Source organism: Cyprinodon variegatus, unplaced genomic scaffold (genome assembly GCF_000732505.1).
Source record: "Cyprinodon variegatus isolate N-32 unplaced genomic scaffold, C_variegatus-1.0 Scaffold330, whole genome shotgun sequence".
In the NCBI taxonomy this organism is placed as follows: Eukaryota; Metazoa; Chordata; class Actinopteri; order Cyprinodontiformes; family Cyprinodontidae; genus Cyprinodon; species Cyprinodon variegatus.
Window position 1 is genome coordinate 110,608 of NW_015150783.1, and position 27,911 is coordinate 138,518.

The window sequence follows — 27,911 nt, forward strand, 5'->3', positions numbered from 1 at the left end:
TTGATGTCTTTACTTAAAATAGAAAAGTAGTATGTATGCATAGATTTAGAATAATCTTTTAATGCAACCTTCCATTTTTTAAACACTTGCTCCCTCTGGTGGCAATATATTTAAAGTAAAAGTGTAAGATGGCTTGTATACCAAACCACCAACCACAACATGGTAAACGATTCTAAATTCATGTCTTCACATTAAATTTTTTTACATAAGATTCAGACATGGCGGTGGTGCAGTGGTTAAGCGAGCAGAGGCTTTTGTCCTTAATGTAGCCTTCACAGGTTTGAGCCCAATGTCTTCCTCCTCTCTCTAATCCCATATCCTGTCTACCTATGTTTGAAAAATGTCAAAAATAAAGGCCAGAAGAGCCTAAAACATAAGATTCATAAGCTAAAGATTACCCACCTCCTTTATGTCATATGCTTTGAAATGACTATCTTGGAAAAGTTTCAACTGTTGCACACGTTGAAATTTGAGAAGATCAGACTGGTCCCACATTAGGATTACGAATATGAGCAGATCTGAAAAATTGTTGTCAAAAGTAAACAAACTAAATTAAATACTCGAAGAGTCTCAGCCAAGTAGCACCACACTTAACTGCTCAGGTAGGAGAGTCTGTCCAAGGAACATATATACGTCTTGAGTCCTGCTAACTGAATCCTCTACTGTTGAAAGAAAGCCAGAAAGTAGTCATATCTGCAGTTTTTCACATGCCATATTTAGGATACAGAAAAATGTCAGTGAAACATGTCTCTGGTCAAAGCACATAAATGTTTAACTTCGTTTGCCAACATCAAAAACGTTATGTATTTGTGTTGGAACAATAACTGCATATCATCCTTAACACATTAACTACATGATGGTATATGTTGGTGGCAGCATCATGCTGTGGGAGATGCTCTTCTTTAGCAAAACAGGGAAAACCAATTGGAGGGCAGTACTGAAAAACTGCATAGAACTCCCAGCAAAAAACAACCTCCATACATACCTGTAATTCTGAAACATAATGGTTCAGCTTAAAAAGACATTAATGTGCTAGAGTGGACCGAAGTCCAGACCCAAGTCCAATTGTTTATTTGTAACAAGACTTAAAAATGGATGTTCATAGATTCCCTCCATCCAGCATGATGGAGCTTGAGCTGTTTCACCAACAAAGAAGTCATGCTATCATGCAAGACACGAGTTTAAGCTCTTTAGCAAAAAAATGTAGCACTCTTTGTCTTTGGAGAGTCTACACATCTTTCCGATTATAATATGTAAGAAAAAAAAAAAAAAAAAGACAATTTTGTTCCCCCTAACATTCATCCATAAATTTGTTTTAATTTGCTACATAATATATACAAACTGTGGTTGTAATTTGACCAAATGTTAAAAAGTGAAAATGGTACATACTGTATACTTTTGCAAAGCTTTCTATATGCTTAAGCAATCAGTAACAGTATTTTGGGGTTATTATTTTACAATAAAAGGTAGTCTCAGAAGTAAATCTGCTTTTAAAATAAAGACCATGCGAATAATTGTGGAGATATGTTTATCTATGTTGTTATTAGAAAAACAAATCAAATATTTCTTATTCACTCTATACAGGATTTTCTCCTTGATTTTCTCCAAAATAAAAAGTAAAAAACGTCTCATCTAATTGCGCTAGAAAGATTTTAACTAACAAATTACTCAAAAACTAATTTTTCAATTGACTTTAATGTTTTCATTTTTAATCGGAAACTGTAACAGACAACTTCTGATAAACTACTGTAGTGCTAATGAAAACAGTCAAAGGGTGATTTTCAAAAAAAATCTTTCAGAAGTTTTATTTATGAAACACTACAAGGATATAAATAAAAGTGGTTACAAGTGTTCATCAGTACCTTGCTTTGCAATAGCAAAATGCTGTTGAAATGTCTCAAATATATAAAAACAACTAAACATTCCAATTGAATCCAATCAAAGGCATCATATATACACATTATGTACATCGCTTACAGAAAAAAAAACAAGTCCCACTTTACAGTTTGTTTCACAACATCCAAAACAAGCCTTGTCCTGATTTTTTAAAGAGAAAAAAATGATTTTAAGTCTTCATTTTTCTGAAAAATTAGTAAAAACATTGACTACAAGACAAAAAATAAATCAGAAGAGCTTAGAAGAGAAGTAAATCTTCATCGTATTTAGCCTCCAGTCACAGCATATAAAAAGAAGGAACAGTTGCTTTAAAAAAAAGGCAAATAAAATTATAAATTTTGGCTCAAAACTCGAGAAACAATAAGAAAAAAAAAAGCAAGCAACACTAAATGAATAAAAAAAAATAACATATAACATTAAGAATTTAGAGAGGAGCCATTGAAGCACAAATTAAAACCATTGTTATACAGTAATTTCTAAAAATCCATTCAGTTCACTTGTGTCTAATCAACCTTAATTAATTGAAGATTATCATAGAGATAAATTGTTTTAATAATTCTTTTATTTTGCTCTCATTTGGGGGAAATCAATACATTTTATAAAAACGCAGAAAAGGTCTTAAAACAAGCAGTTGTCCATGGACAAAAAAAAAATAAAATGACACAAAATGTTACCAGAAATACTACCAGCTACCTCTGCTTGGGGTCTTAAAACACTGCAGGGCTTTTTTTAGAGGCACACCGTGTAACTTTTGTTCACCAGGGGTGCTAGACCCGTAACATCCCGTATTTAGCTTCTACTAAACATCTAAACATTCAGGTCTAATAATAAAGTTTAGAAATGAGAATCGGTTTTATATCTGGCTTCTTCTTTCAGCCTGTGCCAGTGAATAAACTCCTTTCCACGATCGACTCTTGTTTGTTCTCAGGAACGATCCCTTTCACGATTTCTGTTTTTAGCCTCCTGAGAAGGTTTAAACTTTTTCCTGGCCTCAGCCATGACCAGTAGTCAAGTAGGCGGGAAATTGTAGAGAAAAAGCCTTATCTCTATGATGATATAAGAGCCTGTGGCCATAAAGCAGTATGTTCTTCCAGGTCACGTGACCTGGCCAAGGAGGGTGCATCATCTCCCAACTTACATAGTCTGTATTTTAAGAGGGGATCCCTGCTTGTAGCATTGATAGTGTCAAGCTCTGTATATTGGCAAAAGGAATCATTTAAAATAACTCATATGCATCAACTATTTGGGTCACGAAGTCCACAGTGTGTCTTTTAAAAAAAAAAAAAAATTTTACTCTAAGGTTGTTGTTTTTTGCTCTAATAGGGTAAAATAAAGTTTTTACAGCCACTGCTCTCTCCCACAAACAGGGTGATATCGCTTCAGTGCTAATTAAAACAAATAATGAGCAATTATAACTGGAAAGCTGGAGATAGATATTTCTAACCGATTTAATTTATTTTTTCATTAAGAAATTTAAACAGGTGGACAACCATGGACACTTTTATGGATATCTGAGATCGGTTAGAGGGATCCAAACAACTGGTTATAATTTAGATCAAAGGATATGTTGCCCTTTCCTGTCCATCAGTATAGAGTTAGCTCTAAGGGACAGTTTAAAAAGAAAAAATATGACTCAGTTTCAGTTCTTAAAAAGGTTTACAGAAACTAGAATCTGCCAAAAGAAACTGGTCGGTGCTTTTCATTCGATTATTTTAGTTGAAATGAAAATCGTCTCGAGGAATCTTCTTGAAAAGTGTTCTGCACTGACTGATCTACTTTCCTTTCTATTAAGGGTTCATGTTTGACAATGATCCTTACCTGCAGCGCAGTTTAAATTTGTTTTTCCTTTAAGCTTAAAGTACGGCCACTCCTCTTTAAGGCGTGGATGGATCACTATGTGAAAAACATCAGAGCCAGAAAAATACGACTACTGTAACATGAGGACAATAACATTGTTAAAAGGTGTTTGTCCACAGGAAAAGGGATCACCTGTGTTGCCAAAGTTAAACTGTAAATGTTAAGAACACATTAGTGTTGTTAAACAAGGACAGCAATAAAAAAAACAACAAAAAGTTAAGAATTTGATATGTGACTCTTTGTTCTCACTGCAGTGCATTGGCACTCAAGAGTTACGTTCCAAAACAAGGGACGACTGGTCCAGTCATCTCAGGTTATCCAGTTCTAGCATGGCTCGGGTTCAACATTATTCCTCTCTCATTCCCAACCACAAAATTAGTGCAGCACTTAGGAGGCATCACAGAGAGTGAATTACACGTCGTACAGGAACAAATCCTAGGAGTTGTTGTCAGTCACGCTATTGCAGTCTGTAGATTCTGCTGTTGGGGTTGGTGGCTGCTCTGAGCTTTGAACTGGGTCCTTAGGCCAGTAGAGTTGACTCAGATTCTGATGGAGTTCATCCAGTTCAGCTGGCAGGGGAATTCCCAGCTCCTGGTTGAGGGAGAGGGCTTTAAACCAGTCCTCCAGCTTTTGAAACGATGGACTATGGAAGGAGGAGAAAAGAAAAGATTAGCAAAGAGTTTTCGATTGGAACCGGCCTGACGAGGTTAAGAGAAAAAAGACGAGGAAGCAATCTGGTAGTAGGGGCGTGCCTATGCGCAGGCAGAAACTGTTTTTTTCCCTCTCAGTCCTCCTCTGTGGCTTTAAGGTCAAAACTCAAGATAAAAAACAAGAAACATTAAATAAAAAAAAATACAAAAAATGCTGTTTGAACTATTTTTGTTTTTTGGTTTTGTTTGGTTTCTACACTTTCTAGAGATGTGTCATGCATGATTTCCCCTTTTTATATTACATTATTTTTATTTGGTGGGGGTCAAAGAAAATGTTTGGGTTCCTAAAGTCACTATGAAAAAAAAAAAAAAAAGGTTCTAGGTTCATTTAGTAGATCCGAGTTAAGCCTTTGTGGATAAGTGGACAGTCCTTTACATCAGAATAAGAATAAGAGAAACTGTATATAGTTAGAAATAGTAGAGAAATTATGCTACATTTATGATTCCTTGAAATTGCAAAATTATTGTTTTTGTTTTGCCCTTAACTTTTAAAGTAGGCCTGCATAATTGGTGTAAGATTATGAGTTTAGTCAATTTTAGAGAAAAAATAGACATGGAAAACTTTTATTTACCGTAGGTACAGGTAATTATAGAAAGTGGTTAAACTAATGTTAACAGCTGTTGCTCCCTGAAAATGGAAAGATTTTTTTCTCGTCACATTAAAAACTACAGAGGATACAAGAAAAATCTGTCCATCCCACAAACCTTCCTTGCTTTATGTTGGTATTTGAGGTGTTTAGTAACTATTGCTAAGCAAACAACAGTATTTTCCTGAGCCCATGGTTAGTCACCGCTTGGTTTTATACAGTTAAAAAAGATATGAAAAAAAATAAACCAAAGCATCAAACATGATCTGCAAAGTAAATGACAAAAATAGAAAATATACATATATATGCATTTATGTGCAATAATCTTTAGAATTCATCACCTTGTTGAAAAAGCAACAATATAAGTAGCTAAACAGTGGATCTGTATTACATTAGAAAAATATGTAAATCAGTTCTAAATGTTCAACATTGCAATTGTAAAATATAACAATTGTCCAAAATGTAATAAATAAGTGTGAATTTAAGGAGGATAAAAAGTGCCAAAATTAAATAAATAAATACAGCATTAAACAATTAATTAAATGTGTAATATAAAAAAAATATATGCACACTAAAATAATTATATATATTTTTTTAATAAAATGAAGACGTATTTTATTAAATTAATGACACATTTATATATTTAATTCCTTATTTAGTTAATAAATTACACATTTAATTAATTGTTTATCGCTGTATTTATTTATTTAATTGTGGCACTTTATATTAGTGACGTGGTTTTAATGAATGAATGACACATTTATTTATTTGATTCCACATTTAATTATTATTGACACATTTAATTATTTATTTAATGCTGTATTTATTTATTTAATTTTGGCACTTTTTATCCTCCATATGAATTAACCCACATTCTCCTCATTCTTTCCCATCTACATCACGTCCCCACCTGTCTCGGCAGTTTATCCATTAAAGTCAATAAATCCACAATAAACATTAAAACAAAGGGCAGTGAGACTATCAGACTGGCAAAATAAACTGATTGCATGTCAAATATAATGGCTAAACAATGATTACATGCAAGCAGCCATTTTTAGTGCACATGATAAAATGTGATACGTTTTGCAGCTCCACTTAACAGCATGCTAGTTAGACATCAGATTAAGAGGAGGCTCTCACCGGTTGTCTGGTGTGAGGTCACAGCAGGCCACAGCCAAGGGAAAGAAAGCTGGAGGACAGTCTTCAGGAAGAAACTTCTCCACAAACTTGCCAACATTCAGACCAAAGTCCAGCGTCCTGGGTAGGCACTCAGGATCTGCGTACACTTTTCCAATAATCTGAATTAAAAGGAATAAAAAAATAAGATCTTTTAAAAACATCTGATAAATATCAAGTAGTTTAGTCAAGTAGGTATTGAAACAAATTTGATAAAGAAAAGCCATGTATAAAGACCAGCTTACCTCACAAAGAACAATCCCATATGAGAAAATATCCACCTTTTCATCATAGCGTTTACCTATAATCACATCAAATTCAGAATAAAACTCATACAATCTCTCAATGCCATATTCTCTTACCATCAAAAAACAAATTTCCCCTCATTGTGAGTAAGTTTCTTACCATTTAGCATTTCTGGAGCCATCCAGTAAGGGTTTCCTACAACCGTGTACCGCTTCTTTCGGTCACTGCGCCTTAGCAGTCTTTTCTTGGTTGAAGGTTTCTCTGGGGGAGGTTTTACTTTCTCCTCTACAATCAGTCGGGACAGTCCAAAATCAGCCACCACTACGGTGTTGTCCTGTTGAAAGAGGACACAGTGTTCACTGGGTTTACTGGGAAATTAGCTTTTTTAATTAGAAATCTGATGAAATGTTTTTTGGGACTTTTCAGGGAACCATAGGAAGACCAATTCTAAAACAGATTTTTAGTTTCTATGCTGAACCCAAGGTCTAATTTCAGAAATATTTTTTTTGTTTTTTGCTTTTTAAAATTTACACAATATTTATTTTGTTCTACTTTCTTTGTCAAAATATTCTAATGATTGGTAATATACTAAATTTTTTGCTGTTTTGTTTATAAAGGCCCAGCACATTTTAAAAATCTCTAAATCACAGCAACAGTTTCTACATCCCACATGTGATATCTGTGCCGTGTCGGGGTTGTTTAGATCTCACCTACCAGTTTAACCAGGCAGTTGTGAGAGTTGAGGTCTCTGTGGATGATACTCATGGAATGAAGGTAAGCCTAAAAGAGAAAAAAAAAAGGTACTTAAATTGTGCTTTTAACAAAATCTGTTAATACAAAAAACATCAAATTTCTCCCGGTTGGCTTAAAATGTTGCTGTTTTATATGAATACTCAAGACACCTACATATGCATTCATGCAGTAAAGTCTAAGTAAACAGTCCTTTTTTGAAATTTCAAGTATATAAAAAAGTAACTTACCATGCCGGAGGCGATGCTGTTTGCAAAGCTGACTCTTTGTTGCCAAGGAAAGTGATCCTATTAGCACAGAGTAAACATTTAGAGGCATCATTAATGAGGTAAATATAGGATTGTTTCAAAAAAAAAAAACTAGATTTTAAGCCTACTTTGAAAACAAATCTTTCATTTAGGATTTTTGACATATTTTTAAAGAAATATTTTTACACACTTCTTATTTCTACTTTTATCCTGACCTGAGAAGTACATAAATAAAACTGTTTTCTAGATTATTTTTTTTTCAGACTTGGTCAGGAGCCCAAAAATAAACAAAACTTCCTAAAAAAAAAATAAATGCAAACACCATGGAGGAGGACAGCAGATGGGTTGAAATCTCTCCCTGGTGAGAACTTCTACACCATCTCATATCTAAGCCTCCAAAACAGCTACTACATAAGCTGAGAGCTGTTTATGAGTGAGCATTTTACATCAGATTTACTTCATTCTCATAAAAATCCTTTGTGTCCAATATGGAGAAAGATCCTTTAACTCACCATGTCTCTGATGAAATCCTTTAGCGTGCCTCCTTCAATGAACTCTGTGATGAGATTCAGCCTCTTGTCTTTGTACAGCACACCGATGAACTTCAGTACGTGTGGATGATCGAGGCTTCTCATTACTTTGACCTGAAATTGAGGCGTGAGGCAAACAAGGAAAAAACACAAGTTCCTGATTATAGTAAGCAAGTTATCCATAATAAGTTCTAAGTAAAGCAAAGCTTAACATGCTTGGAGATGGGACTAAATACGAGTCTAAATAATGAGTTCCCACCAGGGCTATGGGACTACCTGAAAATGTACAAAGAGGTGACTGTTGGAGCACATGGTGTGCTTTAGCTGAGAATCTTCACACAGAGACAGTCCTGTGAATGAGAAATCACTGGCCTCCTGCTGCTCATTACTCACCTCTTTTAGAAAGGTTTTCTGCGTCTCTTCATCGCAGCGGATCAGCTCCTTCATCACCATCACCTCCCCTGTGGCTTTGTGTGTCACCTGAGATTAAAGCAAGTATTTAAAGCTCAGGGAAGCCACGGGATGAAATGCTGTGTGAAAAAGGGACAGGAAGTAGAAGCTGACCTTGATGGCCTGTCCAAAAAAGCCCTTTCCTAAGACTTCTCCATGGATTAGGTCACATGGACGGAAAATGCGGTGAGAACAGCTGCTGGAGGACCTCAGGGATTCAGAGCGACCAATGTCTTTCGTGATTATTGGGGCTTCTTTTAAGCAATTTGGAGACTTGCAAATGCTGTTACTTCGCCTGTAATAAATCCAATAAAGACATTTTATTACCATGGACCTTGAGACCTAAAACATAGAAACTGAAAGCATTTTAGACTCCAGCATACTTTAAAGATCTTCTTTTCAGCGTGCCATCATCAACCTCGTCTGTCCTCTCCAGGACCGTGTCAGATGGTGAGGACAGACGCATGCGGGACGTAGCAGGGACCCCCAGCTCGTTCCTGGGCGATCCCAGTCTGAGCCGATCTAAACGATGCCTCACTGGGTCGTACTCTATCAGCAGCTGCAGCGTGTGGCTGGTTTGGTGAATAAGATCGTACACCTAAATGAGAAAAGGAGATGCAGGGTTAATAAGTGTTCTCTTGCAGGAATGTGGACCAAACCTCCCAGAGGAAATTTGAATAGCTGCCATAGAGAATTTTGCTTTTTTGGCTCCCTTTGCATCATCCGTGATTTGCCTGGTGGAGAAATAGCTATGGGCCGTACATCCTAGTTGCTGGTAACTAACAGAAAAGGGCTTCCATTATGAATGACAGAAAGGGTTAACTGCTAAGTAATAAAATCTTGCTTAAATATTCAAAGATTCCTGAGCTCATAATTTGCATTCCACTAATATTTTCAGCAGGTTGTATGAAGTCATAGTGTAGCAGAGAGTTTGAAGCATTGATGAGAATGAGAGAAGGGTGGAAAAATGTGGATTTATCACGTTTTTATCACATCATTAGATTAGCCTTTAATATCCTCTAATATTGTGCAAACCTGAACACCAGAGAAAAAGGAATTCAGAGATTACTAAATAAAAGACTCCAAACATCAATTTAAATATAAATAATATATATACATTAATAAAAAATTAAAGGGAGGATTAATGTCAAACTAGTTATACAGATGCAAATTTTAGTTTATTGTTTTTTCAACCAGGATTTTTTTTTCTCCCACTGAATAAATTTAATCAAATTAAAAATTAGATGTTTGTAGCGTAGCATAAAATTATACATTTTTATGCTTTTCTTCACCAGGGAGGGCAAAATGATTCCACCTGTATTTTAATTCTTATTAATTCTATTGAAATTAAAGCCAACAGCAGTATAGAGGTCAGCGAGTTTGATTCTAATCAGAATTTGATTCCTATTCGGTTGATCTAGATTACAAAACATCAAAGTTCAACCTTTGGAACAGCTTCCATATTGATGTGTGGTAGGAAAAAAACAGACTAGATCAGCAATATTAAAAGCAAAACAACAGGGCATCTTAAGAATTCAAGGGAGAGGTCAAAGTCATTTAAATTCCTTTCTCTCCCAACCTAAGAAGGCACAAATGATGGAGGAATGTCAGAAATGTACAACTTCACATCCAACTGTCAGATGGGAACATGTCTTTGAAACGCGCACTTGAGGCATGACGTTAATCAGGAAACTTTGGTTGATCTGAAATGTTTTCCCATTGGTCAGGTAGTTGCTCACCTCTTTCTCCATCAGCGTTCCAACAGGAAGGCCATTGATCTCCAGGATCCTGTCTCCAACGTGGATAGCACTTCGCACCTCCGGACTGATAAGTATCCCTCTGACACTGAAACAACCCAATACAGGCTAGGATAAGGATTAAAGGAGCAAATTGTGGATTTAAAACCAACATCAAGCTTCCCAGCATTACCTCACATGCTGTGACACACTTTTACAACAACACACACAGCAGCGGGCCCCCAAACCTATAATCATGTCTTACATAAAGCATTACTCACGCTCACTCACTCAAACAACAGCAAAACAGGCATACAGATCAGCCGCCAGCGGTCTGCCACTTACTCTGTGACTTGAACGCTGGCCGAGCCGTTCACGTCCGACAGCACGGACACAGAGAAGCCCCTCTTTCCGTTGGCTGCAGAGGGCATTGAGATGAGCGTCACTGTGTGGGGCAAGGAGTCCAAGATTGAGTCGTGTGAGCGTTTCTCCAGCATGGGGGTGAGGACCACCTGCTTGTAGCACTTTCCACTGCACACAGGAGAGGAAACTGTTCAATTAGGGCTTATAATGATAATGAATATTAGCAATAGTGTATAAGAAAAGAAAATACTACAAATAATATAGCACAAGTAAGATTATAAAAACTGCCCTAAATAACAAGGTAACACAATTCATTTCATAAATAAAACATCATATGTATCTAAAAATTTTAACTTGCAACATTTTTCGAAACTTAATAGATATGCATTTTAAAAAGTTCTAAGTCTGAGAAGCATTTATAGTATTAGAGTTAAGATGATTCACTTAGTGTCTAAAAAAAACAAATGCTGTTAAAGCCTGACAAAGCACACTTGGCTTCAGTTATTGTGTAACTGGAAAAAAAGACATGCAAAAAAATAAATAAAATAAATAATTTACTAATCTTGTATGTAGCTTCTAATTTTAACTTTTTAATCAGCAGCTGTTCAGAGATGATAACCTACGATCTGACACGTCCGCTCTGCCTGAACTTTCTCAAAGATATTTTCAAAACAAATCAAAACAAAGTCTCTTACCAGTACAGTTTGGATCTCTCCACTAAGGCATAAGTATCCCTGTCCTCAATAACCACCTTGCAGCTCAGGCACACGAAACACTCGGGGTGGTACTTGTGTTCTCCAGCCACCTGCAACCAGAAGCAAGCAAGGTGACCCTCCATGCACAAGAGAAAAGAAAAAGGTATGTGTTGATCCTAGAGTGTTTCATCAATAAACGTGCTGCGCTGTGAAGCCTGAGCCCTCCCTCACAGTGAGCGGTGACACAGCGGTAACACCTGCTTCACTCTCAGCCTGTCTGGAATCTGCTCTGACGTCATCCTCGACAGGTCTGAGCTCTTTGTATCCCTGCTGCTTTCAAGACTCTCTCTGACACTTGCTGCACATGACTTACCAATTTCCCTTTCCGTAGTATTTGTCATGCTCTCTTAACATCTGCCGTTCTTTCTCCCTCTCCCATGCAAGATGAGATAATGTTTTGGTGTTTGGCAAACAGGTGGTCTGATTAGATACAGCTCCTCGTAAAAGTGCTCAATCGTTTGTATGACATTTTTGAAAATTTGAGGTTTTGGCAACAATTCTATTTTCTGCTCTGTTCTTCCAACACTTCCAGTCACCTTTGACCTCCTGTTGCTTTGGCAATGTGGCCATCAACTGCAGTGAAGCTCTTTCCAAAGGGTTGAATGGAATATCAGCATAACGATCTTGGCTCATAACACATAATATAATGATTGCACTCCAAACACGTCCTTTGGGATATTTTGTGTAGCAATCTGGTTACAAATTCTAACTTCAGCATATTATATTGATTTTATACAATCGATCAAAAGCATAAAGTTAGATGTAAATTATGATTTTCTTGTAGTTCTTTTTCCAAAAATATTTTCAAATTAAAGTGTGAGTGCAATTGTATTCAGCCCCTCGGATTCAAAAATTTGAAGAAACACCTTAAGCAGCAGTAACATCAGAGTCGTTTGGTTTAAGCAGCTTTATCGCCTTCACAAATCAGATCAATGTTAGGTAAATCTGATGGAGAGTGTCCGTGAACCTTAAATATCATCATCAACGATAAATCAACATTACGTTTTGTTATCAATTCTCTAATAGATTCAACCCTGGAATTATCCTTTTATCTAAACCAGTGATAGGGAATGCAACTGCCTGCATCCCTGGTTAATGGCCAGTCCTCGGCTAAACTTGATGACATGCCAACAAGGCAAGTAAACCTTTTGTTTCAGGGGTATTGGAGTAGGGATGCATGTAAATGCTGCAGGACAGTGGCACTCAAGGGTGCCTAGCCACTGAACTAAACCATTTTATGCATTTCTGGGTCTACACATAGGGTGGTTGTTTGCACAGACTCTCATCACCTAGTGAGATTTCCTTCAACAAATGTCCTCTATTTAGCTCCATCCATCTTACAATAAACTCTGATCACCTTCCTTGATGCTACCACCTCCATAATCATGTCTCACATAGTTTGATGTACAGTAGTAATTTTGTTATCATCCATTAATAATTAAAAAAGTAATTATAGTTTAGAAATAAGGGTTTTATCTGAAATGGTTGGTTTGTACTCTACCTGGAATGTGGGAGACTGCAATCAGGACTATAGACTACTTCTTTTCACTTCACTGTGATGCAAAGATCACTTTGCGGAGCACATTACTAACAGTTCTATCAACAGATTTACCCACCTGAGTGGTGGACCTCTGCAGTTCCCCCAGAGTTATCATAGGCCTGTTAGCTGTTGTCTAATTATTATTGCACTTCTTGTTTGACCAATAATACCAACGCTGCTTTAAATTTAAAACCTTCTCTATGTACTTTACTATTTTCTAATAAACCACTGGATGCTTTAGAGATCAATTCATACTAGAATGAAATATTAAATATTTATCCACCCTTATACATTTATTAGGGCTGCAACTAAAAAATATTTTGCAAATCAGGTTATCTGTCGATTATTTTTTCTATTTATCGGTTAATAATCAGATAGCAAAAGGTTCCTTGAAGACTTTTTACAGAATTAAACCAGGCAAATTTTGAAATAAAAATGTCGAGATGTATAAGTGATTTTAACAATTTTACAAGGTAATAACTAATCTATCACAAAAGCTGACTTTAGAACATTAAGAAAACAATCAGAAACATTCACGTTCTCCATTTGAGCATTCCTCTAAATGTTTGTGTGCTGCATTGTGCAAGAGGAACATGCTAAAAAAAAAAACAAAAGAAAGAAGAAAAACAAAATCTCACTTTCCTGTCTAATTCCACCTGGAACTTCAGTACAGACATGTTTGCGGTATTTTTCCAACATGTTCTATAGCCGCGAGTCAGATTGTCTGTGCTGGGAAAGGATCCCCGGCTGCTCGAGGGTGATGTCAGCTCAACGATTGTGACATCTCATGAGCCTGTCTGTAGCTCCTTACCTTTAAGCAAAACAATAACAAAACCCTCTCAGTTACGCCCTACCCTAGGCCTCAACAGTCGGACAGAGACGTAAAGAACCTTCTAAAAAAGAAAAATTGAGCAGCAAAGCAAACTTTCACAAACTGATACTAAGAAATATCTTATAATATTCCAATTCATCTCAAAAACCAACCAAAATAGAAACAGTTGTGTTCTGGGGTTGAATGCCAAACATGCAGCAGCAGCTTTGCAAGAGCCTCCTCTGCTGCTGGACCACAATGCTTTTCTTTTTGGCTGATTGGCTGTGGTGCCAGTTAGTCCTGCCAAAAAAACTCTGCCTCACTGGATGAGGAGGCTGGACGCCATCAGATTCAGCTTGTTGCTTGGTGGCAGAAAGAATACCTTCAGTCTGACTGCATGTTATTTGGGTGGCATTGTTTGTTACCAGCAGTAGAAGCTGTCAGCTAAATCTGATGTTTTAACTTTTAGACACAAGGAACAAACTAGAGGACAACATAAAAGTAGTTTTTTAATCTTTTTTTCATGACACAAGTAAAGCACAGACTACTCTAGAAGAAAAAAGATTGGATCTCAGAACAGCCATCCATGTTGGTCATCACTGCTGTGGGTAATATTAAGAACAGTTTCTCACCACACTGGACTCTACATACTCCAAAACCACCACATGTTCTGGTGTTTTCCCACTAGAGCCTGCATGCGAGGAAGTGAACCGTGGAGAACGTCTGTACAGAGTGGGAACAGAGTGGGGCCTCAAGGGGGGAAAACTAATTCAGTCTATGTGGAGCCCCCTTTTACAAAACTCAGTGGCACGCCAAAAGAGCTATCTTTCACATATAAACTAAAATTCTTACTCTTAACATCTGAAGAAGAATAAAACCTCTGCATTATATTCGTCTACACCTTTAAGAACAGTTATGGAGTGTAGATAAGGAGGTTCTTAACATGTTAATAACAAATCGTTATGCAATTAGTTATTTTCCCCTCATGCATATTTTCCATGTCAAAGTTCCCAACATTCCAGTAAGAAAATCCTTGAGACCCTTCTTTCTTTTAAAAAATTAAAAGGAGTTAGAATGACTTATTGCTTAGATTGATAGCTAAAGCAGACCCAGATTTAAAACCAAACACAGGACCAATCTAAAAACAAAGAAGCAAAGATATTCTTGGAAAAAAGTGATATATTATCAGCATTTACAGAAAAATTTACCTGACCAGTAACTCTAAAACTAGGTCCCTACTAAGTTGGTTTTGACTTTTTTTTTTTTATGAGTATATTGTTACCCTTAGATTCTTTTCTATATATACTGAAAAGATGATAGAAATATTTAGCCTTTAACTTGAGCACATTTATAAAACGGAAAAAAAGTAAAAACTGTTTCAAAACAGAGCTGGATTGCCAGACTTAAAGTTAGCTCTTATTGGAAGCCCTTTCTACTGTTTTAATAATAACAACGAAGTTATCATTTAAAATAATGTCATTTCAGCATCTATGTTTTTATGGTTTTGTCCTCTACCCTCTGGTGTTAAATTTCACCTAACAGATAATAATAACCCTTTCCTTTATGCTCTAGCAACTGGAATTAAAATAAGGTTGAGTATATAGGAATATCAACTGTCAAGTATTGTAAAGGATCTGTGATGCTGTAGGTCTGTTTATTTTTTAAAAAGCCTGGGAACCTTGTCATTGAGGGCATGGCATCAAAAAGTGTATTAAAGTATAATGGTTTAGCATTGGGTCCGGCAGCCGGTTATTAAACAAACACATGAGATCAAATCAACATAGTAATGGATCAACAGAGGAAAAAGAAACCTTATCTTCCATTTCAATCCCATAAACTAAATGCATTAAAAAACCTGCAGAAGAGACAGAGGAAATGTAAGGTCCCCAGACCTGTGCTAAAGCATTCCCCAGAAAAGAGTCATCGAACGTCTCTATTTGTTACATTTCTCCTATCCTGTGAAAAAGGCAAAAACGTAATGCTGGCCTATTGTCGTAATCCGATTTGTACAAAGTGTTGGCAACAAGGATTACTTTGTTTAAAGGCTTTTGACACATTCTTACTAAGGTTCCCTGTACATGTGTTAATCTTGCCCATTTTGAGCAACATCAAAGAGAATATCTAAAAATGAAACTTAGTCTTAGTCTTGTGCCTAAATGTAGCTCAGTCCTCTGCTTTAAAATGTACTAAAACTGCAGATTAGACTTAAACTATGAATCCTTCTACATACTACATACATTTGGACAATGATTCCACATTTATAATAAAGGAATGGACTACTCATGTGTAGTAAAAAAACCCAAACACTTTAAGTAACTTAATATAATCAAATCCAAATCTTTTCCTGCAGATTGAGGTCAAAAATATTTAGACTTCAGCAATCATCATAAGCCTGACAATTTTGCAATATATATATATGTGTATTTTTAGTGCCTTTTTAGGGGATAAAATGAAACAAATGATGTTCCTACAACTGAATTCTGTTCTGACTATTATATACTCACATTGACCAATTTAAACACAGCCTCCAGAAATGAAAAAAAAAAACTGCTAACAAACTTTACGATGCATAAACAGTTATTATTTGACCATGCAGTTGTATAATGTCTTTGGAAAAAAGGCAAATATTGCCAAAAGATTTCTTACCATGGCAGGTCCTGTCATTAGCAGAGAACAGCCATGACAGAGTTCTCCAAACTGCTCCAAGTAGTGTTTCCGGCAGTACAGCTTGCCATCCTTCTCATAGTACCAGTTGGTCAGGTTGTCACAGCACACCGAGCATCTGAGAAGACAAACACAGTGAGACAGCTGAAGATACCAAAGCCAGACAGGAAATAAAGGGATTTTCAACCCTGCCTTAGTTTGGTTGGGCTTTCGCTGTAACCAAGTATATGTCTCGAACAGAAGTTGTTCACATCTACATAAGTCCATATTTTGCCAAATTAAAACTACACCTAAAAAGTGTCTTGCCCATTTCCAAAATAAAAAAAAAATCAGAAAACAAATCCAAAATTAGTAAATCATAATATAATTATAATCAAAATAATCAAATTGACTCCAATTGAGAAAACAATTTAAATACTTAAATATGGTTTATTGAACAAAAGAGATCTTTCTTTAAAAAGTTTATTAGTTAATGATATATGATAATCATAATTTAAGTCGTCTTACAGAAACATGGCTGAAACAAGTGGATTATGTCAGTGTTAAATTAGGCAACTCCCTCCAGCTATTGCATGTTTTATATGCCCAGAAATTCTAGGCTTGTAAGAGTAGCAACAATATTTCATTCTGACTTATTGATTAGTCAAAAGCCAGTTATTAGTTACAATTCTTTTGAATATTTATCGCTTAGTTTTCCCTATCCAATTTGTAAAAAAAAACACCTTCTGCTTATATTGTCCACCAAGTCCTTACTCTCAATTTTCAGACTTCCTATCTCATTTAGATAATTAGATGGAAAGTTAGAACATTTGACAAATATTTGGTGCAGACATGTTTTGTGGCCATCAAAATGCTTCATTGTGATTCTTTGGGTCAAATAATGTGTAAAAGCAATACGCACAATTTGGCATAATTTGGAACATTTGGAGAGGTTTGGAGATGCTGGTGACACCAGGAGTTATAAGTCCCATAGCTTTGACACTGTTACACCTATAGGTCTGAAATTTTCTGAAGTTGTGGTGGACATGATACAGAATAAATGTAATACTATGGCGCATGCCTACTATAATGCATATGCTATTCTGTGTTTTAGTCGCACTGTTTTCATTTATATTTTAAGATGATGTATCACACATGAAATGTGGGCTTTAAATTCCTTAGGTATTTGCTTTTCCATTTGGGTATGCAAAAAAACGAGGATTACTTAAAACGAGGTGGATAGAGGCCGCCTCAGTTCAATGCAGAGCTGCATACTTTGAAGCATTACGCTGGGAAACTGAAGAGAAAGTTATGCTCTAAATGCATAAAGAAATACTACCTAATCTGGAAAAACATTCTGCTCCTTTCCTTCTTTCATCTCCTGATTATCGCAAAATTGGAGATACCTTGTCTACCTTGGAGTGACGGTGATAGTCTTTGTATTGTTACTTCAAGGCTGGACTACTGTTATTCTTTACTATTATGAATTCCACAAACTCAAGTTGAAAGGCTTAAACTGACTCATATGAATCCAGAACAGAATTTCAAATCATTACTTTCACATACAAAGCCCTAAATAATCCAATCTTATACCAAATATCTGATTTTCTTTATGCTCCCAACAGAGCATTTTACTCTTAGTCTGCAGGTTTACTTGTGGTTCCTGGAATTTAGAAGTAAAATAGGAAGCAGATCTGGTAGATCTTTAGTTTAGCTCCTCTCCTGTTGTACCAACCACACAATCAACTAGTTTTACTCTATGAGGAAAATACCTAGTCTACTGTTAAGACTAGGCTTAGAGAATTCCTTTTTAATAAAGCTTAAAGTTAGGGTGGCTCATGTTACCCTGCGCTATCAGTTATGCTGCTATTGGCTTAGATGCTGGTGGACAAAGGGGACACTTTTTATCATTCTGCTTCATTATATCTCTTTTCTCCAATGGCGATAGATAAATAAACTGAACTGAATTATAAATCTGTGATTAACTGGTGACCTGTCCAGGGTATACCCCACCCACAATGGATGGATGGATTACATATTGAATTTGGAATCCAAGTCAAAAGTCATTCTTTGAATGTCCTAATCATCTCTCTCAGCCTAATAAATTTAAATTCTTTTTACAATAAGAACTATTTCAAATTAACCAATTACACAGTAAGATTTATATTTACTTGCATTGTTTGATTTCCTTGATTTATCCTGAGCATTAAAAGTTCAATGACCACAATGACAACCAGGAACCATTTGCACAGAAGAGACATTTACAATATGGCTGCAATGTAATTATTAACAAAACAGTAATAAGAGTGAAAGCAAACCATTATTACACTCTGATCTTCAAGTCTTATGTATAATGTAAACATCTCAAAATGAACGTACAGTCTTGGCAGGGGTGTTCACTACAGTTGGAACATGTACTTTTCTTCAAGGTGTAGATCACATGAAACATTATGTCCCTGGGATGTGTAGGAACTTGCATGGCTGGTGTTGTTTTAGCTTTGTTGTACTGGTCTAAAAAGGGAGTTGTTCCACCATGAAGCTGTTACCAAAGGTTTACCCACTAAACTTGGCCTAATTCCAAAATCTTCATAATATCAATGTTTTCAAGCAACAAGAAGCCAGACAGAAAACATCAACAACAAAAAAAACTAGGTATGCAAAAATATATCTGCAAGGACAAAGTCTGCAGATCACTCCTGTTTTTCTCTGCATGTTTTTGCTTACAGCTATGCTTCACTGGCCTTTTTCTTATCTTGTTCAATGTAAACACTGAAAACTGACAATGTTAGTATTTAGAACAAACGGCAAAAAGTGAACAATTACTTAATAGGAATATTGGGGTAATATTACATTGGGTAAACTCCTCTTCTGTCAACTCTCTCACTGATTAAAGAGAAACAATTCAGCCGTGACTGAAGGAGACAGACAGCACTGATACAATTGTTTTCTCCGATTTTTGTTTACAGCAGTTTCTTTTGTGCTGCTTTGTTTTCAGACTGTCACCTGAGGTGATGCTTTAAACAGGAAAGAAACTTTAAGGACAACAACTGTGAGGAATGCAGAGGATGTCTAAAACCCCAAAGTATTAACAAACTGGGAAAATTTCCCCAAACAAGCAGCACTGGTTATGTAAATTGTGGATGAAACCAGAATTTAACTATTAGGGAATAGGTTGCTGAGATGTTTTCAGTTGCTGTGTTTTGATCCAAGTTTTGCTTTACTTCAACCTCATCCCTTCCACCTTTTATTTGAATCTTACCACAGCATGACGAAGCTGTTTTTAGATGAAGTTGTTAATACTTATAGCAACTAAATAGGGCTAACATATCAGTGCTACCATTTGCCATATACCCTTCAATGTAGTGGTGAAGATTAAACAAAAAATTAAATTAAATTAATGGAAGAAAAAAAACATTTAATATGCAACAAGGCCTTAAGGAGTTTTTCCCAATTACACTGCAAAAAACAATCTAGAAATAAGCAAACAATTTGAGCAGGTAAATAAGATGATTTGCAATTAGAATTAGTATTTTTACGCTTGAAATAAGATAATTAGATAATATGCAATTGAAATAAGACAATGCAACTGCTTTTTCTTATTTTAAATATAAATTGTCTTCTTCCATTGGCAAAATCTCTCACTTACCTCCTTAATACAAGAAAAAATCAATTTGTTTAAAAAAAGACTTATCTAGATTTCAATTTTTTGCAGTGTAGAAACCAGAACATAACTTCCTGTTTAACCACTTTCTTTTGTTTAGACAGCACTTAAATTAACATAAGGAATCCTTTTCAAGTTTCTGTAAGTGAGAAGAACCCCTAAAGGATCCCTAAAGCAACTGAGTGTAGTTTGTCAGCTTTTGGGTCATTGCTTTAGCTAACAATTTTCTGCCATCAACAGGAGACACATCACGTTACACTCTGCACCGTAGGCATGGTTGATCCAGGATTATTGACTTTGGCCCAGAATCCAGATATTTCAAAGTTATCTGGCTCTACTTAGAAGGAGCTATCCTGCAGATGGAGGAACACATGGTTTTTGTTTCAACTGAAGAGAAAAACACAAAGAACTGGAGAAATTAACTCTCAAGAAGAAAGAACTGCAAAACCCTAACATCTACAGACGTGTTACCGCTATCACAAGAAATGTGAGGAAAAAGAATAATGTTCAAGATGAAACCTAGGTCAGCGAAATGACTCTTGTTCGGGACAACTCACTGTGATTTGATGAGTCAAAACAGAGAACAAAGTTTGCCGAAGTGAAGACTGCATGAGTAATTATGGCAGTGGTTACAGCTCTATTAAAGGCCAAATGTCTAACGTAAAACAAAGCCAAAAATAGTTTTCAGTCAATGCAATGACTGGGACTGAACAGCTGGCCTTAAATAAAAACATTTGATAAGCTTTTTAAAAAAGTTTAAACGTGTAGAGTACTTAAAAAATGGTATGGTAAGAAATGTCCACTTTCTAAGCATCATGCAAGTTAGTAAATCATTTGAAACTAATAGGACTCTCATTTTAACATTACTCTGGCCTAGAATTTAATACGCTTTAAAACACTTACAAAATACAAACACATTTTAGTATTCAGTTTAAGATGGAAAACTTGGCAAGTTCTACAATTTTTATTGGACATTTTTAGTAAATGCAATTAATGACCAAAGTGAAATGGTTGGGTAGAATCTCTCATTCTTTCTTAAATCCTGTAATAACTATTTAAGAAATTAATACTTGTGCTTTATAAGGATCAATTACATTTTTGCTAGAAACAGGTGAGTAAGGATGAGGAAGCCACAGGTTTGTAGAGCAAAGTACATTTGTCCTACTAGAATTAAGTACTTCTAGAGCCTCAGCAGACCTTATTTTCTTTAGATCTATAGTAAAGATGTGCGCTTTTTATTTGTCTGTTATTTTTATATTTATATTCTGATAAACAGAATTTTCAAGGAAAAAGCTCAGCGTCCTTCTCTCCTGCCCACAGTCAGACATCCCTCTGTCACACTTTAAATATTTTATCTTTCACCTCTGACAGGAATCCCTCTACTTTTATGTATTTTTATCAACCAAATCAGAAAAGTTTCTGCTCCACTGGCCTCTCCTTTTCACCTGTCTGTTTCTAGAAGTCAGCCGATGAGGCAGTTAGAGAGACTGAACCGCCACATGGCCCAAGTTCAAGATTATGCATCCTTTTTTTGACTAACCTCATCTCAAAACATTTGCAATAAATTCTGATTGTCTTGAGTGTCTTCTTGGAACCTGAGTCAGAATTTTCTCTAATAGTTAGAAATCTGTCTAATTATAGACTAATGATCATCCTCCCTTATGGATCATCAAAGCTCATTCTTAAATCCAAGGATTCAAAATATCCAGTTGGTTATAAACACATAGGTTTCAGCAGCAGTCCAAATGCATTGCATATTTTTGTGCTTGAATTAGCTCATTTAAAAGTTCATATTTCTAAAATTTCGATCTTATTGTATCACTACATGTTCAGTAGAGATGTGGAAAGAATCTTCAATAATGTCTTTGATCCAAAGTGTGTCCTAGGGGGTGCATTTGCAGTCTCCTGATATTTTAAAATGACATATTGTTTGCCAACCCAGGCAGTTGATGCAAATACATGTTTATAAAATGCTTGGTTGCAATTTTCCCTCTCAAGGCCTTGCAATTTTGGAGGCTTTAATTTTAGTTTAGTTAAATAGTAAAAAGGACAATAAATATCCAGTAACTTTTACTAAAAGCAGGACTTAGGGAAAACTTGGCTTGAGTAAACGTGATTAAATAAAGCAGAGTGGCTCATATCTATATCCTGATTGTATTGCTTGCAGGCACAAAACTTAATTTAGACAAAGATAAAACGTGACAATCAAACCCATATATGCTACTTTGTTGTTTTATGTTGTTGTTTTATAACACATTTGAACCTGCAACACTATTTATGTTTCGGCTCTATGCTGACTTAGTTAACCATTTGCTATAAAAAAAAATAAAGAAATAACAAAAAGAAGAAAAAACAGGCTGTTTTGCTTGTTGCATTCAAATATACAGTTTACAGCTGAGAGAATTAAAAAAAATAATAAACGTAAATTGCTTCTTTTCCTTTTCACAATTTCAAATAAAAAAAAAAATTTGCCCTGTACTACTTTAAACTAGATATATTTTTGGTGTGCATCGCAAAAGGTTTGGAAACCACTGGAAATGATGACTGACCCACATACTATAACAGACTGTCCAGCAAATCCAAGTGGCTCCCTTTGAAATTCATTTTGTGCAACTTTATTTTGTTACTATTCTATATATATACTATAAAGAGTCACTTTACAGGGTTTGAAATGTTAAAAATGTTCTAAATTATGCTTATTCAATTATTTATGTTCTGCCTTCCAAATTTTTTCTCAGCCAAAAATATTGAGTTCAAGCTAAAATAGTCCTGAAACCTAAAATAAGATAAGGCAACATCGCAGCACAGATTGAATCAGACAAGCTTTTATCTTGTGATACTAACACACAAACTGAAAGAGTAGACAAAGGAGCACATAAAAGACAGGGCTATAGCAGTTTGTTAATCGCCAGTCCAGCTGCAACAAAAAACAAAAAAAAAAATGACAAAGAGTTCAACCATGTTCTAGACAAACACACCTAAAGACAAAACCAGCAAACACTCTGTTATTATGTCCCCATAATACCTCAATGAGATGATGTAAGTCTCCTTATAAAAACATCTGGCTTCCTCCATATGCACACTGCTGCACGCTGGTAGGGCACATTAACTCAGGTGATTCTAAGGCAAACAATGCTGTCGCCATTGCTGAACCATAAAGCAAACACTACTCATTTCCTAAAATCTACATTCCTGCTGGCGAGTATTCATGCATGCTGACCTAAAATTGCAAATGTCCCACACCACAACTTCATTCCAGAGCAACATTTATACCCTAAATACTTTTTAGCTTTATAAAGGTTCCTCATGGAAAAAATACATTTTAGATCTCAAATGAGGTTTTATCTAGGAAAATAAAGGTTTTTCTTATGAACATATGTTTGTTAAGAGTTAATTCAATTGCCACGTATGAAATAAGATCTTCAAACTTGAAATAAAAAAGTATATACAAGCACCAGGTCCTGCATTTTAGACAATAAAAGGTGTATAGATAATGTAGTTCATGGCTTCTCAGGAAATAATCTGTTTATCAAGTCACTTTACTCAACATTTAGTGGAAAGATAAGGTTGTTTTAAAATCTTGGCATGAAAGTAAACATGGAAATTAAACAATCTTCCAAGAATACAGTGGTGGATGATGTCTCCATGTGATAACAAGAAACTCCTGCCATCTTTGAAAGGGTGCAGTTCAGAAGTAACAACTGTGAATTAAAAGACCAAGTTACTCCACCCTTATGCTGTGGCGAAGTTTGATCAAATCTGAACCAAAAGTGGGGACCAAGACCGAAGAGCTTGATTTGTTAATTAAAAAAAAGAAAGGAAAAAAGGACAGCAAAAAAGAAAAAAAGACCCCGACAGTGTCTGACACAGGAATACAGAGATCTGAATCGCTGTCTAGGAATGCAGAACACAGCAAAGTCGAATGTAGTGCTACCTATGGGACTCAACAACACCACCAGGTTTACTGGAACAGGAATGACGTTCACTCTCAAGAATGTTACACAAGGTGGAGGTGCACACAGGGCAAAATGGCAAGCAGCATGTGTGCAACAAAAAAAAAAAAAAAAAAAAAACCACACACACAGGGTAATCTTTTTCTTTCAACAAGGACATGTTTCAATTGTGTTTTCTTAAGAAGTTTTGTCTGGCAAAGAATGCCAGCCGAGGTAATGGTGTCAGTTGATTGTGGTTCTCAGTTGCAACAATACATGCAAATCACGTCAGCTCTGCAATGCTTTTATAGCAATAAAAGCAATAAAACGTTTCAGGAAATCAAAATGATATGGTACAAAAGGTATGATTTGTTACAAGAGAGTCATTGTCTGGGATGAGTATTAAACCAGACTGTGTGAGCCGATTAAAATTCAAAGCATAGACATTGAATGTCAACTTACGTTGGCATGGTCTTCGACTTTTAAAGCAATAAAAATACCATCTAGGGTAGTATCTATGTGAAAAAAACTATAGGTGTAAGGTTGAATACAACCAATAGAAATCTGTTTTCATTTTAAGCCTTAAAATAAAATTTTTGGAAAATTCCCTGTGTGGCTTTTCTAGACCATTCATCCTGCTGTTTGATGCTCTTTAGCAACGATGCTAAACACCTGTAAAAGGGTTAATGATTGCTGATATATTATAGTGATACTAACAATAGCACATACTTGCATTCATTCGGGGGCTCCAATAAAACTCAGATATGAGTTTAAATATCTCTTGAACACCTATTTTTTTCAAATGAGAGACCTTTCAATCAAACAAGTATTTTTTTTCATGAAAGCAGATTTTAATGTATTTCATATATAAATTTAACAAAACTTAAAGGCATTAGAGGCAGGAGAGAAAATTAAAACTCATGAGTGACATGACAACGCTTCACGGACAAGAAACACTTCACAGCAATGCGCTGGTGATGCTGTAACTCTGTTTATTATGTGACAGTTTACTACAAGACCACTGCACATATCTTATGACAGCAACAAGCACCATGTCATGTAAGTCTACTACTGCGGAAACAACTGTGACTTAGTGTATCAAAGCCATTGGGGGCCTGCATGCGTATTACGCAGCACACAGCCTATTCAGCCAATGGAGAAATCCAAGGGTGAGCTTGTTGGTTTTGATTTCTTTAACTATTTGCTAGCATTAAAAAACTGGACATCCATGTGTATTCTCACAAAATCCCTGCCCCTTGTTCCATTAATTAAAGTAAAATGTGCAACAACAAAAAACAGAAGTTAAAACTTGTGTTTCTGGACAAAGCTAATTCAAAGGTTATGTCCCGATTAAGATGTAAGAACTGAAAACAAAAAACTTGGATATAAAGTTTATAATATTGCATGACTAATCTTTCTGAATATACAAGAACATTTATTAATCAGACAAGACATTCCACTGTGTGGGTTTTATTATCTGTCTGATGAGACATGGAAAATCAGCCTACAGGGTAAATCCTGGCTCTTTTGAAGGGATTTACTGTGGTCACGCTTTCCCCTTTTTCAAAAGAACCTAACATAATAAAAGATCCCTAATACAAAAGGCGAATAAATGTTAGAATATTAAAACATTAGAGGTGAAAAGTAAAGCATTTAAATATTGGTAAAAGACAACACAAAATAAAATAAATTGTGTTTTTATTGGGGTACAAATAACCCAATCACAATGCATACTTTAATATTTCTGTGAAAATGCAAAGTGATCTGCATAATCAAAGAATTCCTTCTAGTTTGATAAGAACAAAGGCACATTTTCTGCTTTATATGCCACTGGTTTATGTAATGCGTCTGGTCAGCAATCTAATTAAATCAAAATCAAATCAAATCAGATTTATTTGTATAGCCCTTTACAATAGCCAAATGGAACCCAAGGTTCTTTACAACAAAGCCATAAAACAATATATAACACATATATAACATTCAGATACAATTAAAAGTGCTGTAGTGGTTCAGCGCTGCAGGACATTAAAAGCCTTCCAGAGGTGCATAGAAAGGAGCACACAGAGAGAGGACATCTAAAGAGAGTATTATCCTAGTCAGAATTAAAAACAATAGACAATAGATGTATTTACTGAAAAAAAGCTCTTATGCAGCAGCTTAGTTGGAGGAGAAACTGTAAAACAACAATGATTCTCATCAATGGCATAACGAGACAACAATAGGCCCCATCCCCGCTGCAACGACCCAAAACGTGCCCCATACACACAACCTTCATCATTTCATCTTTCTGCACCTTCACTAGACATTGATATACTTTAGTATATTCTGCTGTAAAATGAGTCTTATCGGGCTACCTTCAGCTTCACAGCTCCCTCCTCACCCACGCTCTCTCCATTCATCTCCTGGTTGCAATCTTAACTCACTGTAGCAGCAACGTCCACCTCTCCCTCTTCGGTTTATTGAAAGAACATGTTTATTTTGGGAAGTTTTTTTCCGTTCTTCCAGCAGCTCTCCTTTCCTGTTTCTTTTCTAGAATCCGCTTAAGTACCTCTTTTTGGTATCCATCGTCGCTAACACATTGTACGTAACGCTTATGGTTTTAATCTACGCTCTGGATTACCCAGAATTCTAAGTCGAACTGTAAAAAATAAAATACTCAAATACATCGTTCTTTTAAAATCTTTATTGCGGTTTGAAACATTATATGAGTGTATATTTTTTTTACCAACCGTCTAATGAACCATACACAGTTATTAACATAGTAATTAAAAGTACCACTGTCTGCTTTTCTATTGGTGTCGTATTTAAACGGCTCACCATCATGGTGAAATCTGTATAAATAAGATCCCGTCAATCAACCTAGGATCAGGTGAGTTTAAGATAAGTTTTTCGCACCATTACATCTGCAAAGCGACGTCCTGGTCCACAACTGCGTAGGGGGCCAACCAGGTGTCAGTGACCGGGGCCCTAAGAGGTTGGGGGGCCCTAAGCAACCGCAGTCTCTGCTTACCAATAGTTACGCCATTGATTCTCATCATCAAAGGAAACAAGTGAAGGGCAGCTGTTTGCCAAAGGGGGAAACCCTGTGGAGAGTTATATCAGGCTGGCATGTGAAGTATGCACCTGTGTGCGTAGGTTCACTGCACCAAACATGCATATCCTGAGCTGTGAGGGCCAGAGAGGTCTGGGGAGCATCGCCACTGAGACAATCATTAAGCCTCAGCACACAAGGACAAAGTCCTCTAGAGCTGAACCATGAGAAAGAATGGTTTGCTTTATGGGGAGAACAGAGATACAGAAACAATGATCCGGGGTAATGTACAGTAAAATGTTCTTTTCATCAAGAGAGATGATGACATACATGTTTAAAAGACAGAGGTAAAAAAAAAATAAAAAATAAATGTGATCAAGAGTGCAGGGGCGGATCCAAAAGCCCTAAGCTGGTATCACTTACTGAAAGCAGGCGTTGTGCCAGGTATCCTGGAGGACCTTCATCTGGAATGAGTCTTGGATTTTTCCTCCACAACCCGCACAGTAACAATTATCTGCATATGAAGAAATAAAGTGTTTATTCGATGCTTCTGGGAAAAAAAAATTAAAAAAGCAGTCTACATTGATTAAACCCTAGTTTAATTCAATAAAATCCATATAATCAAAACATGAACAAATAAACAGCAAAATGTTTGCACCACGTTAAATCGGCTCCCGTTAATAAAGCCCAAAAAATACCAACAACTTCAGGTTATTACAAGGTAACAACATAAAACACTCCTTACTCTCTGATTCCTCCATCGACTCTCCTGAGAGCGTCGTCGAGATTTGGGATCTTTCTACAATCTTCTCATTGTGCAGCAGCGGAGCTGTACATCCCACACTACCACTCTGAAAAAACATCAGCGGGGCAAAACGCTAATTCCTCATTTAAAGCTGCACGGAAAAAAAAAACAAAGACCAAATTCCTGCTGGACACGGCTGTCTCTCTCCTGTTGGCAGGATAAGTGACGTAATGCGGTCGCCACA

General features: G+C 36.1%; 1 protein-coding gene across 1 annotated transcript; it reads right to left on the minus strand.

Annotated features, from left to right (window-relative positions):
- Positions 1-2,448: 2,448 nt before the first annotated feature.
- limk2 (LIM domain kinase 2) lies at positions 2,449-27,901 on the minus strand. The gene is made up of 16 exons (XM_015385063.1): positions 27,668-27,901; positions 27,346-27,436; positions 16,302-16,437; positions 11,245-11,354; positions 10,532-10,717; positions 10,190-10,295; positions 8,834-9,048; positions 8,565-8,745; positions 8,394-8,480; positions 7,983-8,114; positions 7,453-7,509; positions 7,187-7,252; positions 6,632-6,806; positions 6,472-6,527; positions 6,191-6,348; positions 2,449-4,396 (listed from the first exon to the last, which is right to left on the minus strand). The coding sequence occupies exons 1-16, from the start codon at positions 27,783-27,785 to the stop codon at positions 4,189-4,191; spliced, it is 2,082 nt and encodes a 693-aa protein (XP_015240549.1). The 5' UTR covers positions 27,786-27,901; the 3' UTR covers positions 2,449-4,188.
- Positions 27,902-27,911: the final 10 nt, after the last annotated feature.